This window comes from Pelobates fuscus, chromosome 2, assembly GCF_036172605.1.
Source record: "Pelobates fuscus isolate aPelFus1 chromosome 2, aPelFus1.pri, whole genome shotgun sequence".
NCBI lineage: Eukaryota > Metazoa > Chordata > Amphibia > Anura > Pelobatidae > Pelobates > Pelobates fuscus.
This window is the reverse complement of record NC_086318.1, coordinates 156,417,365-156,430,593: the sequence shown is the minus strand read 5'-3', so window position 1 is coordinate 156,430,593 and position 13,229 is coordinate 156,417,365. Positions and strand designations below refer to the sequence as shown.

General features: G+C 42.3%; 2 protein-coding genes across 2 annotated transcripts in view; one reads left to right on the top strand and one right to left on the bottom strand.

Annotated features, from left to right (window-relative positions):
• Positions 1-604: 604 nt before the first annotated feature.
• ALG3 (ALG3 alpha-1,3- mannosyltransferase) lies at positions 605-13,225 on the top strand. The gene is made up of 9 exons (XM_063442883.1): positions 605-876; positions 1,159-1,258; positions 2,535-2,682; positions 3,453-3,613; positions 6,014-6,134; positions 6,259-6,464; positions 6,547-6,623; positions 11,606-11,750; positions 11,849-13,225. The coding sequence occupies exons 1-9, from the start codon at positions 672-674 to the stop codon at positions 12,036-12,038; spliced, it is 1,353 nt and encodes a 450-aa protein (XP_063298953.1). The 5' UTR covers positions 605-671; the 3' UTR covers positions 12,039-13,225.
• VWA5B2 (von Willebrand factor A domain containing 5B2) overlaps positions 12,344-13,229 on the bottom strand; it is a 25,889-nt gene continuing 25,003 nt past the window's right edge. The window contains exons 20-21 of the mRNA XM_063442882.1: positions 13,039-13,162; positions 12,344-12,952 (exon numbers count right to left, since the gene is read on the bottom strand). Of these exons, the coding sequence (XP_063298952.1) occupies positions 12,344-12,952; positions 13,039-13,162 (733 nt within the window). The remainder of the gene's footprint in view (positions 12,953-13,038; positions 13,163-13,229) is intronic.

Here is a 13,229-nt window from a genome sequence, read left to right as displayed (position 1 = left end):
GCCTGCTACCGATACACAGAGTGTGTGCTCACTGCCTGCTACCAATACACAGTGTGTGTGCTCACTGCCTGCTACCAATATACAGAGTGTGTGCTCACTGCCTGCTACCAATATACAGAGTGTGTGCTCACTGCCTGCTACCAATATACAGTGTGTGTGCGCTCACTGCCTGCTACCAATACACAGTGTGTGTGCTCACTGCCTGCTACCGATACACAGAGTGTGTGCTCACTGCCTGCTACCGATACACAGAGTGTGTGCTCACTGCCTGCTACCGATACACAGAGTGTGTGCTCACTGCCTGCTACCGATACACAGAGTGTGTGCTCACTGCCTGCAACCGATACACAGTGTGTGTGCTCACTGCCTGCTACCGATACACAGTGTGTGCTCGCTGCCTGCTACCGATACACAGAGTGTGTGCTCACTGCCTGCTACCAATACACAGACTGTGTGCGGGCTCATACAATGTCTTACACAGCAGCAGTGGGCATGTCCTGTGCCTGCCGAGTATTATACACCAATACAGTCAGTATCTCCATACACCGGGCAATGTCTCCATCTACCGGCGGAATATCAGTATTAACCGACTATACCCGTAGAGCACCTGTCCCGTTCACCCCCCTAGTTTCCTGTTTCCGGCCGGGCCGACTTGCACGTTACTCCCTAGGATGCCTCCAGCTGGTGGGCTTCGCAGAAGAGGGGGTCCCAGTGGTGGGCCCTCGGTGCCCCGCTCTCCAATCAGCGAGGCCCTGCGGCATGGATGGCAGAACAAGCAGCAGCTGCTGACAGACCCCCGGTATACCGCCCTGCTGGGGGCATGCCTGTGCCTGGCAGAGCTGGGGGTCAGCCACTGGGTCATACAGAAAGTGCCCTGTGAGTATGGGCTACTCTGAGAGGCTGCAGGGACAATATGTTCAGCATAAAAACAAAAACAAAAAAACATATATAAGTGGGAGGGAGGGGGGGTTATTTAGTTTTGCAGCTATCCGTTTCACTCACAATAAGTTTGAACAAAAAATTGACTGGCTGGGAATTATGAGATTTGAACTCCAAATAGTGGAGGGGCACAGTTTGTGCCCATGTACAACACATAGTACTAGAAGGGGTTCTTTGGGGCTCACATTTAACCCTATTCTTCATGTTCGTCCCTAATAGATACAGAAATTGACTGGAAAGCTTACATGGATGAAGTAGAAGGTGTGATCAATGGGACCTATGACTATACAAAGCTTCAGGGGGACACTGGGCCCCTGGTGTGAGTATAACATTAGGACTGGAAGTGTATGAGTTGTGTTCTAGGCCACGGCTTTATGATGGCAGAACAGTAATAACTATGTGCCGTAAAGATCCCTTGACAAAATCTTGTTCGTTGTGAAATTTGAGAAATTCAAATTTAAAGGGATTCTATAGTGTTAGGAATACAAGGCTCTATTCCTACCACTATAGTACTCTCTGGTGCCCCCTCACCTTATCCTGCATCCTGCGACCACCATACACTAAGTTGAGAAATTCACCATTGGGTGACGTAGTCTTCTAAATTAAGGTGTTATGGTGCCAGGAGGCAGCCGGGTGCTCTAGTAACTTAAGTGGTTAAACTATTCTCGATTGGATTAACTCCAAATGCCCCCCTCTAGCTCTGGGTCTCCGTGGCCCCCAGCAGCATCCGGCTTCTGAAACAGTGCCGCTGGGCAGGACTGCTGGTGATTGACTAGAGCTGTCAGCTGACACAGATAGAAAGGAGGGTTTAAGCCAATCGGCAGCGCCCTTGCCCGGCGAGACACCACGTTTCCTGAAATATTTAGAAGCCATATGCTGCTGTATGCAGCATTTGGAGTTAAACAATTCGAGAGCGGTTTAACCCCTTAAGTTAAGAGAGCACCTAGTGGCCTCCTGGCACCATAACAACTTAATTTTGAAACAGTTGCCAAAGTAGTAGAACTGGAATTATAGCTAACTTATGGGATGTTTCCAGGTCAGCTATATACCTGAAATTTACTTTGATATCTCACTTTAGTGAGTAACCCTGTATCAGATTTATTCACTGAACTATGAATTATAGCCAGTTAAAAAGCGAATTGCAAAATGTAGGCACTTAAAGCTGATTTGAAAATATATGCCATTTAGCAATAGTAACAACTTGTTTATTGTTCTGAATTTTGCAATTTCGATTTCCGCTCACTGCAATTCAGAGTAAGTGAATAAGTGATATCAATATCAATATTTCTGCAAGATTGTAATAAGGTTTTGTCTTTTGATGACTAGGTAACATTATTTATACTCAGCCATGCTAGTACTATATGAGATATTCTGCAAATCACACAGTGGATACCTTGAGTGAAGAAATTTGACAAACTTGGGTATAAAGAGATGAAAAAAACATTTAAGTGGCAGATAAACCGTTTCATTATATTAAACGGACTCTGGAAATGATTGACACATAATTGTCGATGTTCGTGCAAGGGGTGGATCTGTTATGGGTATAGTTGGGTATTATGTCTCCAGGCTCACCATCACACTCTTTTGTTTTTCAGGTATCCTGCAGGATTTGTTTACATTTTTAGTGCTTTTTACTTCTTAACAGACCATGGGAGCAACATCCGCCTGGCTCAATACATATTCGCTGTGCTGTATATTATAACGCTGATACTTATATTTCGTATTTATGTATTAACCAAGAAGGTGAGGAGCAGTAAGATTCAAAATACTTGTACTATTCTGTCTGTCCAGATCCAGTTTCTTATCAGAACTTTATCAGAGCACTGGAGAGAACAGCACAACATTTGACCCAGGCTTGATGCACAGCTTTGGAGTGAATGTGATATTATATTCTACAGGTTTATATAAATGTAGAATAGCAGTTGACTTCACAATTAATAGATATAGGTGATGGAACAATATGAAGGGGATCTACCCACTCTATTTTTTTCGTACATTTTTACATAATTCCCAAGTTTTTTTCCCCATATCTTGTTCATCCTCTCCTTTTTCTTCTCCACTTCTTTTGTGCCACAATATCATAGTTCCCTCCTTCTCTCCCCCCAGCCCCAAACAAATGAAATGCATGATTCCACACTTCACTTCGGAAGCCTTTCAGGATAAAATATAGCTTTGTTAAAGTGAGTGGTTGATGTGTGTTTGCATACATTTCTATGCAATACTCTCTTGGACCATGTGGAGTTTTAAGATAGACTTTCAGAGTTTAATACCAAGATGTTTTCTGAATACAGATCACGCACACTGCAAAGGAGCAATTAGCATAGGACTACCTCCTGGGGCTTCTTTCATGTTTTCATTACGTTAGCACTAGTGTTTATTTGTTTTTTTATACACTTCGTTCAGATGAATGTATATGTAACATTATAACATAAAATTGGAAAACAAGTACTTTTAGAAGTGCATTTCCCTTTGAATGTTTGTCACTCAAACTTATTTTCATGCTTTGACTCTAGGTACCACCATATGTATTTTTCTTTATGTGCTGTGCCTCATACCGAGTGCACTCCATCTTTCTGCTGCGGCTATTCAATGATCCTGTTGCCATGGTAATACTCTTCATCTCTATCAACTTATTCCTGCAGGACTGGTGGAACTGGGGATGCTTCTTCTACAGGTGACATAATACATCTCTGTATACATTTGACGACTATACTATTTCACAAGACATATTTACGGTATTTTTATTTATGTACCTCTGAATACTTAAAAAAATTCACTTATAACCACTTCAGCCTACTGTAGAGGTTATGGTGCAAGGAGTCCACTGGTGCACTCCCAGTGTAATTTTTCAAACCCTTTTAGAATGGTTTGCCAACTTGCCTTGCTCCCCAAGGCACCCATCTAGTCTTATCATGCAGAACAGCTGATACAGGCGGATCGCGGTCTTGCGTTACTCTCCTTAGCTCATTGGAGCTTTTCCAAAATCGGCTTATATGAAAGTGGGTGCTGGTTGGTTCCATGTAGTTCTACAACAGTTTGAAAGATAACACTGCTTGTGTGCTAGGGGACACCAGACTGTAGTGGTTATGGTGCTTGGAGTGGACCATTAGTGAGAAACTGTCACTTCCTAGAATTAATATCGCTTAAACTTAATTCTTTAAGGACAGAGGCAATTGTACAACATCTGAACCAGAGCAAAACCAAGAGTTTGTGCTATGTGTATATTCCTCGGTATTTCAAGGATTTCGGTTTAAGTGCACCCACACATATTATACATTGCTTTTTAGGGGGCAAATATGGCTTTCCTTTAATATCCTATACGTAAATCTAACACAACATAAAATAGGAAGTTACAAATTGGAAAATGCATTTTCACTGCATTTTCACTGTTTTGCTTATCATAATGTTCACACTTCAAGTGCAACTAAAGAAAAATAACTCAAAATAGATTCACATATCTGTGATTGTTAAAGGGACACAATAGGCACCTAAACCACTTCAGCTCATTGAGGAGAGAAGGTGAACATCGGTGCAGGACCCAGGTACGTGACAAAAGGGAAGCTATAGTGCCAGGAAAACAGCTGTTTAAAAAAAAAAAAAGTTATAAAGTCAAGTTACAAGTTATTTTTAGTTTTTTTTTTAAATAAGTGGTGTAATTTCCAAAGGAAGTGACAGCTTCAAACTGCTTTCCAGCATTTTTCTTGTTGTTTAGATTTAATGTGCAGAATCACAGGCAATGCCCTTATAGTTATGTTTTTGCAATGTCGTACTAACACTAGGAAGATATGTACGAAGCACACACATTCTACAGATTCCCAATCAATCCAAAAAGGATCATGCAAAGAAAGATTCAATTGTTAAGTGAATTTGTAGACATCCATCTAACTTTTAAAGTGAACCTTTAGTCTCGAAAATAAGTTTTTTTCGGGTGGGACCTTCTATTACAGTTATCAATGTCCACCCCCTTTGCTAGTAAAAATGAAAGTTAACTAAATATAATTTCCTTGGTAAAGGCATCTCTTTTGCCGAAACGTTGGGGGCTTGCTGATTGACTTTTGTTCCCTCTTCTCACTTATTCTGGTATGCATTGGTTTTTCTATATAATAATTTGTCTGGGATGGAATGTTAAGATTTTAGATCTCTATGAATTAATAATTGCATTGGTAGTTAAGTATTAATTTGCTATATATCCTGTTTGGATATTATCATATAACTTCTTATTATTTTCTATACATCATCAGTATGTGAGTCGTGCTTTGATTTGTTCTGATAGGCATTGTGAGTAGTGATGTCCCGAACAGTTCGCCGGTGAACATAGCTTGTTCATGGCGAACGCGGCGGGCGAACATATGCGATGGTTGGTCCGCTCCCTATTCGTCATCATTGAGTAAACTTTGACCCTGTACCACAGTCAGCAGACACATTCCAGCCAATCAGCAGCAGACCCTCCCTCCCAGACCCTCCCACCTCCATGACGAATAGGGGGCGGACCGAACATCGCATATGTTCGCCCACCGCGAACAAGCTATGTTCGCTGGCGAACTGTTCGGGACATCACTAATTGTGAGATATTGATCTTTTTTGTATCTATCCAACAATAAAAAAATGTCACATTATTGGTGTGCTCCTTGATTGGATATCCGTTGTATTCTTATGTGGTCCTCTGGGAATAGGACCTTATTTAAGTGAGCACCTGGACTTTAAATAGCTTGTGTCGTTATTCTCTTATTTAATTTTGATTGAGTGTGCCTACCTACTTCTAATTTAACTTGCCTAGTTTTCAGTGTTGACAATCCTCCACTGCAGCCGCCTACTCCATCAGCATGCCTTTCTCATCCACTCCAATACTTTTAATAGTAAAGCAGTACTGGACAAGATACACAGTCACGGCCAAACGCTATGCTCCTCCAATCAAATGTTGCTATGAGCAGCATTTTATTGCAGGGCTGAATTTGACTGTCAGGAAGATTCTACCAAATGTGTGCAAGTAATCTTTTTACATTTCTTGTATTCTAAAGTGATTTTTCTCTAATATTCTATGTATTTATCTTTATGTGGTGTTTCTCTGTCATAGCCTAGCGGTTTCTGTAAAGATGAACATACTGCTGCTAGCCCCTGGCCTGCTCTACCTGCTTTTATGCCGATTTGGGCTACTGCTGACTATTCCAAAGCTCTGCATTTGTGGTCTACTACAGGTAACCTATCAAGTGTAAATATAAATATAAAATGGGTATTTATTTTCCCTATGTGAATAGTGGAATTCCACCTACACTGTGCCTATATTGAGGTTTCCTGTTCTCTGCATGTCTGTTGGAACAGGTGGTCCTCGCTCTCCCTTTCCTGCTGGAGAATCCCATTGGGTATTTGCATCGGTCCTTTGACTTTGGGAGACAGTTTCTCTTTGAGTGGACAGTGAACTGGAGATTCCTTCCAGAATATGTGTTCCACCACCGTGCTTTTCACTTGGCATTGCTCACAGCTCACCTGATTGCATTGGTGCTTTTCTGCCTGTTTCGCTGGCATAGGTGAGCACCCAAAAGAGTATTTTGTCCTTTCTGAATGTGATGAGTTACTGTAGTTTGTTTACGTTCTGTCTTTTCTCCACAGATCTGGACATAGTATCCTGTCACTTTTGAAGAATCCAAAACAGAAGAAGTCTGCATCACAAAGACTTTCAGCAAACCGTATCCTTAAGATAGTGGAGCTAATGTTTTGGTGTGTTTTGCTTAAAGTTTGAATGTGACAACATATTTGCAGCCTTTTTTTTTGGTTAGCATAGTGTGATTAACATAAATAGTACATTTGCACACGGAGCTTTATAAAACTGTTACAAAAGCACAATTATTGCAGTGTGGTAAAAATCTGACAACAACTGAATTGGAATATGGTCCTGAGTACAGTACTTTATTGGCATAAAGGTGACATTAGAAGGTTTATGCAGAAAATGAATGCTGTATAATATACAAAAAACTAAATATTCTGTCTCCAAAGGTCTACACTAGGGGTGCTCAAAAGGTAGATCCCCAGCTGTTAAAAAAAAAAATATATATATATATACTACAGCTTCCATGATGCTTTGTCATTCTAAAACATCTGGGGATCTACTATTTGGGCATCCATTGTCTACATGGTGCTTATCCCAGTTCTTGCATACCTAGAAAGTGACAAAGAATTATCAGCCAAACCTGGTCCCTCATCGTTTGAATTGTTAGTGCTCCACATTGTGACAGCAGTTTGTGAGAATGGTCAAATTCTGACCACTAATCAGAGCTGTTAGGATTTCAAACGATGGGAAACCTTTATAAAGATTTTTTACACTTTGAAGCTCATACTGCAGGGGCTCACTTGGATTTATTTTTGTTGCAGCATGTTTTGTTGTTGTTTTTTTATCTTATTGTTGCAGCTAGGCTTTTGTTTTTATATTAAAGGGACACTGTAGTCACCAGAACAACTACAGCTTAATGTATTTGTTCTGGTGTGTAGAATCATTACCTTCAGGCTTTTTGCAGTAAACACGGTCTTTTAAAAAAAAAAGCAGTGTTTACAGCCTAGTGTTAACTCCACTGGCCACTCCTCAGATGGATACTAGGGGTGCTTCCTGGGGCAGTACTCAGTGTCTCCACCCTCTGCATTGAGACACTGAACTTTCCTCATAGAGATTCAATACATCTCTGAGGAGATGCATATTGGCTGGGCTATGTTTGGCTTCTGCTTGCTCTGCCTCCTTGATAGTCAGCCAGTCCTATGGAAAAGCATTGTGATTGGCTCAGAACAACATTCCTGATGATGTCAGCCAAGCAGGCCGATCAGGGGCAGAGCCAGCAGCTGCAGACTTTAACAAAAGTAAGATTCAACTATATTTGGTGGCAGCAGACGGTGGTTTTAACACAATACATGTGTTCCTGACCCTATAGTGTTTCTTTAATGATAGCATTGTTAAGTATAGGAAAGCAGCAGAGAGAGAGATGTCTCCCCATTGTTTTATATAATAAAGACAGGTCCCCCTCCTGTTAATTTTTTTTTTTTTTTTTATTCTTTATTTATTCCAAGGCAAAACACCATATGAATACAAACATTGTAATGCAGTTAGACACAAAGAACTGAATATACATCCAAGGGTGCACAAGTGAGATAAATGAGCATAGCATACAAAGTCATTCTACAAGTGCATGAGGCTGTTGTGTACAGACTGCCATAGCCCGTCCTCCATAGGTGTCCCGCCAAGTTTTTAGAGAAAAGGAAAAAGATAAAAATGGAAGTAACCAAGATCTGACCAACCAGTGCGCGTAGAACCCTTTCATACAGCGCCCATATATAAAGCACAGGTGGGATCGCATCGCTCGAGAAAGCTTATATCGCTCACAGAGCCTTCAGCATAGTGCCTCTAGTTTCACGCTAGTACCACCTGTAACTCTACATATGAGAAACGATGCCCACATACTCGGTGATATTGAGATGCAAGTACCGGTCAGATCCGAGAAGAAAGTAATGTTAAGAATGATTGAAGTATACAAAACTTCTGAGAAGGAAAGAGGGAGGAGAGAAAGGGAGAAAGGAGGGATAGAAGGGGGGGAGGAGAGGGGAAAGAGAGGAACAGGAAGGAGTGGAACAGGGAGTCAATCGCCACGACCATGGTAGGACTACGCGGCCCAAGCACAAAGGGGTATCGTAATGGATAGCAACAGCGCGACGGTAATACAGAGGACTATCTCGCGAGGATAGACTGCAAGTTCCAATCGTCTCTCCGCGGGAGCGCAGAGTGGGTGAATCAAAAATTGGTGTAGACCGGCCATCAAGAGACACAGGGGGCCGGGGGAATACACTCCCCCCCCCCCCCCCCCCTCATCTCCTAGTCGCCAACTCCACTATCTATCCATGGGCCCCAGACCTTTTCGAATTTAGACAAAGTACCCCTGACCTGTGCTGTTAGTTTGTCCATCAAGAAATTATCTCTAATTTTTTGTATAACCAGATCCCCCCCTCTGCAGCCAGACCTGTGCTAAAGCCCTCCGAGCAGCTAAGTTTACCTTAAGTATTAATTTCTGTTCAGTTCTAGTCCAGTCATCCATAGACCTGGCCAGTAGGAAGACCCAGGGGTCCAAGCGGACCTCTCTGTCAAAGATATCCCGCAGCAGGTCCGCAATCTGTTTCCAGTATTTTTGTGCCTCTGGGCAATCCCACCACATGTGATAAGTCCCCTTCTGGCCACAGCCTCTCTAACATAAATCTGTGGATATTTTATTCATCCTGCAAAGCTTTACCGGTGTGGAGTACCATCTGAACATGGTCTTATAAGCCTGTTCCTGCATGGAGACACACATCGACGAGGTCGCTGTGGCCTCCCAAATCTCCTGGCATTCAACGCCCTCTAGCTCCTCGTTCAAGTCCGCCTCCCATTGGGCAATGAAACCAAAATATGGGTCAATCCAACTATAGGGAAATAAAAAATAACATAGTGCAACTCTGTTTGGAATATGTAATAGTGTTATGTGCCAAATGGATCACTCACACTTTAACTGTTAAAACAGGGCGTATCGATATTCCTTGTGGCTCTCTGGTGTTTCTTTGGTTCCCAATTTATTCAATCTCATATGTATAGAGAGAGGAAAACAGAAGCATCCAAAAATGAAAATCAGAAAGGCTTGTGCAAAGTACAAAAACATTTATTACTTACACATAGGTAAGGATCAGTCAGCATAAAATCAAGTAAAAACTGCCCCCAGTGTGTCCAACGCGTTTCTTCCCACTTCAGGGACTTCCTCAGGGACCTTGTAGCAGTATGGCAGGTAAATCATGCATACTTGATTTTATGCTGACTGATCCTTACCTATGTGTAAGTAATAAATGTTTTTGTACTTTGCACAAGCCTTTCTGATTTTCATTTTTGGATGCTTCTGTTTTCCTCTCTCTATACATATGAGATTGAATAAATTGGGAACCAAAGAAACACCAGAGAGCCACAAGGAATATCGATACGCCCTGTTTTAACAGTTAAAGTGTGAGTGATCCATTTGTCTCTTGAGTTGCACTATGTTATTTTTTATTTCCCTATAGTTGGATTGACCCATATTTTGGTTTCATGTTTATAAGGAAGATTTGAGGAGATCTTCGGGTTAAAATCCACAATTTAGAGGAAAGTTTCTTCATTTACTTACAACACTTGGTGTTATATTACACTGGTGAAATTGTATTATCACTGTATCTCATAGTGAAAGATTTTTGTATTTTCCCATTGGGCAATATAAGATCCCCCCACTCAGACGTAGTCGTGCTCAAATGCACATACAAATTCGTAATCAGACCTTTTGGAATTGTTCATGCACATCTGCTCAAAAAACGTGAGTGGGGTCAATGCAGCTGTTTTCACCCCTGGGGTCTGGGCAAAGTCCCTAAGTTGGAGGTATCGAAAAAAGTCAGACGGACGTAAAGGGGCTCTGGATTTCAATCCCTCGAAGGATATAAGTGATCCGCCCTCATACAGTTGGTATAATCTCTGTACCCCAGTACTTTCTAAGCCTGTAAAGTCCCTTGCCTCCATCCCAGGGAGGAACACCATATTCCTCAGATAAGGAGCCGATGGAGACATGCGGGGGGACAAACCATACTTTGAAGCGGTAGCGTCCCATATTTTTAGGGAGTTATGGATAGCCGGGCACTTAACATGTGTCAATGGTCTATTGCGGCATATCTGAGCCCAGAAGAGTAGATTCCAAGTCCACCCATCGCCTTTCCCCCACAGGGGAGTGCCACATAGCTATCTGGGTTAGTTGGGCTGCCAAATAATAAAAGTAGAGGTTAGGAAGCCCCAAGCCTCCCCTCGTTTTCGCTCTATAAAGAACATTATGCGAGATTCTATGCTTCCTATTCTGCCAAATGAATTTACCCACAGCCTGTTGAAGCGCTCCCAAGTCCGCTTTAGTCACTCGGACCGGGAGTGCCTGAAACAGGAACAAAATTCGAGGGAGAACATTCATTTTCACTGAATGGATCCTGCCAATCCAAGAGATCGGCTTATCCACCCATCTCTCCATATCGTCAATCAGTGTTCGTAGCATGGGGACATAGTTTTGCTGGAACAGCTGCTGTTAATTTTTTTTTTAAATGGCTCACCAGTTGCTAGTTTATAGTTACAGTGAGCAGCTGTACACTGCTCGCAGTTTAGTAGGTATGTCCCCTCACACCAAGGTAGGTGGGGGTATAAGGTGGGTTTTAAATCTCTCCCTTGTAGTAATATGAGGGTTATATTGAGATTTGGACCACATTCAGGTTTTTTTCTCAGCCTGCTCTGCAAAATCTAGACTTTGTTAAATAGTATGAGCAGTGTCTGGATTTTGCATTCCAAAAATCCCTGTACAGCACTGGAGAGTTTTGCCACATTCAGTACGAGGCCATTCAGACTTCAGTGAATATCTCTATGAAAGTTTGTGATCCAAATGACCATTGATTTTTGCGTAGTGGAATAGTCATGCTATTAATATGTATATACTTTTTTTTGTTGTGGCGACCATTCATCCACTACAAAGTTTGAATAAAGCATTTATAGCTTCAAAAACAGTGGCAGCTGCCCATAATTCAAATATTATTATTTGCTGTATTATCATAGACATATTTTCTGTGTGTAGTCTTTTCTTCCTTGCTGTAACACTAGATACCTTAACTCTCACAGAGATCATCTTTGTCCTGTTCTCTAGTAATTTCCTGGGTGTTATGTTCAGCCGTTCTCTTCACTATCAGTTCTACGTCTGGTACTTCCACTCACTGCCATACCTCCTGTGGGGCACAAATACCGCCTTCCTGCCTGGACTAGCAAAGTATGCTTTTCAAGTTCTTGGGGTGGGAGTGCAGTCTAGAAAGCAGGGAGAAAATACCAGAATACACAAATAATACCCGACTCTTGTTTTCTCTGCAGGATCTTAATCCTTGGCTTAATTGAGCTGTCCTGGAACACTTTTCCCTCAACGGTCTTCAGTTCCTGTGCTCTTCACTTATGTCATGGAGCTATTCTGCTGAACTTGTGGTATGGTACTCCACCTGACGAAGATACATCTACATCCAGCTCTGCAAACAGTGCACGGGTCACACGCAAGAAGAAAGACTAACCTGTTCAATCCAGCATGGGGCAAAATTACTTGTCTCTTCTACTGGCAATACTCAGGACAGCACTGTCTGGTGCTATGAACTGAACTCCAGTGTTTTGAGTCTGGAGGTATGACAACTATAATAATTCATATTTTTTTTTTAATCTAATAAATGTGGACAACGGTTATTTACAGACCTTAGTTTTGTGTCAAGATACTGGTTTCTAAGAAGGACCCACCAACCCTCCCCCCCCCCATTACCACTCACAGAGGCACTTTGGACAAACTTAGGGTAATGCCTTTATTTCCCATTACAAACATCTTTCTCAGACATCACCTGGCTTATAGCAAAGCATGTTGAGGTTGAGGTTTTCATCCCAGTGACGAAGCAACAAGAAGAGATGACGAGCAGCTCCTTTAAGAACAGGCAACTGTAGCCCTTCAGTCAGAGTTTGTGCCCGAAGCCATCCCTCTGCCCGTGCTGCCAATAGCTCCCATTCTGTAAAAAAGCCAGCACAGCGATGCTCTAGCCATGCAAGAGCAACAGCCGTGGCCCAAGAACATCCTTCTAGATCCATATCCTGCTCAGTGCCAGCTTCAGAAGGACATGGGGAAGTGTCACATGGGTCAGTCTCTGACCCACGTCCACTATCTGCCTGATGACACAGCGCTTCGGGACATGATGTTGTAAGTATAGGAAGGAAAAGGGAGTCTTGGGTAACTGGAACTTGGGGTTGGGAACCCCTTTTGTAAGTCTGTGCTCCACCTCTAAAAACTTCTGATTGGTCCTGGGGCAATGGCTCAGACACTGGACTTAGGCTACCACGATGAGAGCTGTAGGGTGAGGCACGAAGGAGTCGCTGGAGAGATATCTGAACCATACTGGAAAAGCTATTGTTTAGCGTGAAATATCCTTCTGGGGATTGCAAACTTATCTGAGGAGAAAATAAAGGTTCGGGGCATAACAAAGAATAATATGTACAACAAAGTAGTCTATAGCATGAATGAATACAGCTCTCACCAAAGGGAGGTAGTCTTGGATACCATGATCTGAGCAACTCTCCTTGTTTCCACTAATACATGGTGGCTTCAGAGGGGGTAATTTTCCAGATATGCTACGGATCCTTCTTTTACCAAGGCTGATCCTGGAAGAAAATTATGTCTGAGAACATATCACCACCATTCAATAAAAATATGTAGATGGAAAATGTC

Coding starts and splice junctions, on each gene's coding strand:
- ALG3 (XM_063442883.1), top strand. CDS start 672: ATGCCTCCAGCTGGTGGGCTTCGCAGAAGAGGGGGTCCCAGTGGTGGG. Junction 877..1,158: donor GGTCATACAGAAAGTGCCCT/GTGAGTATGGGC, acceptor CGTCCCTAATAG/ATACAGAAATTGACTGGAAA. Junction 1,259..2,534: donor GGGGACACTGGGCCCCTGGT/GTGAGTATAACA, acceptor TTTGTTTTTCAG/GTATCCTGCAGGATTTGTTT.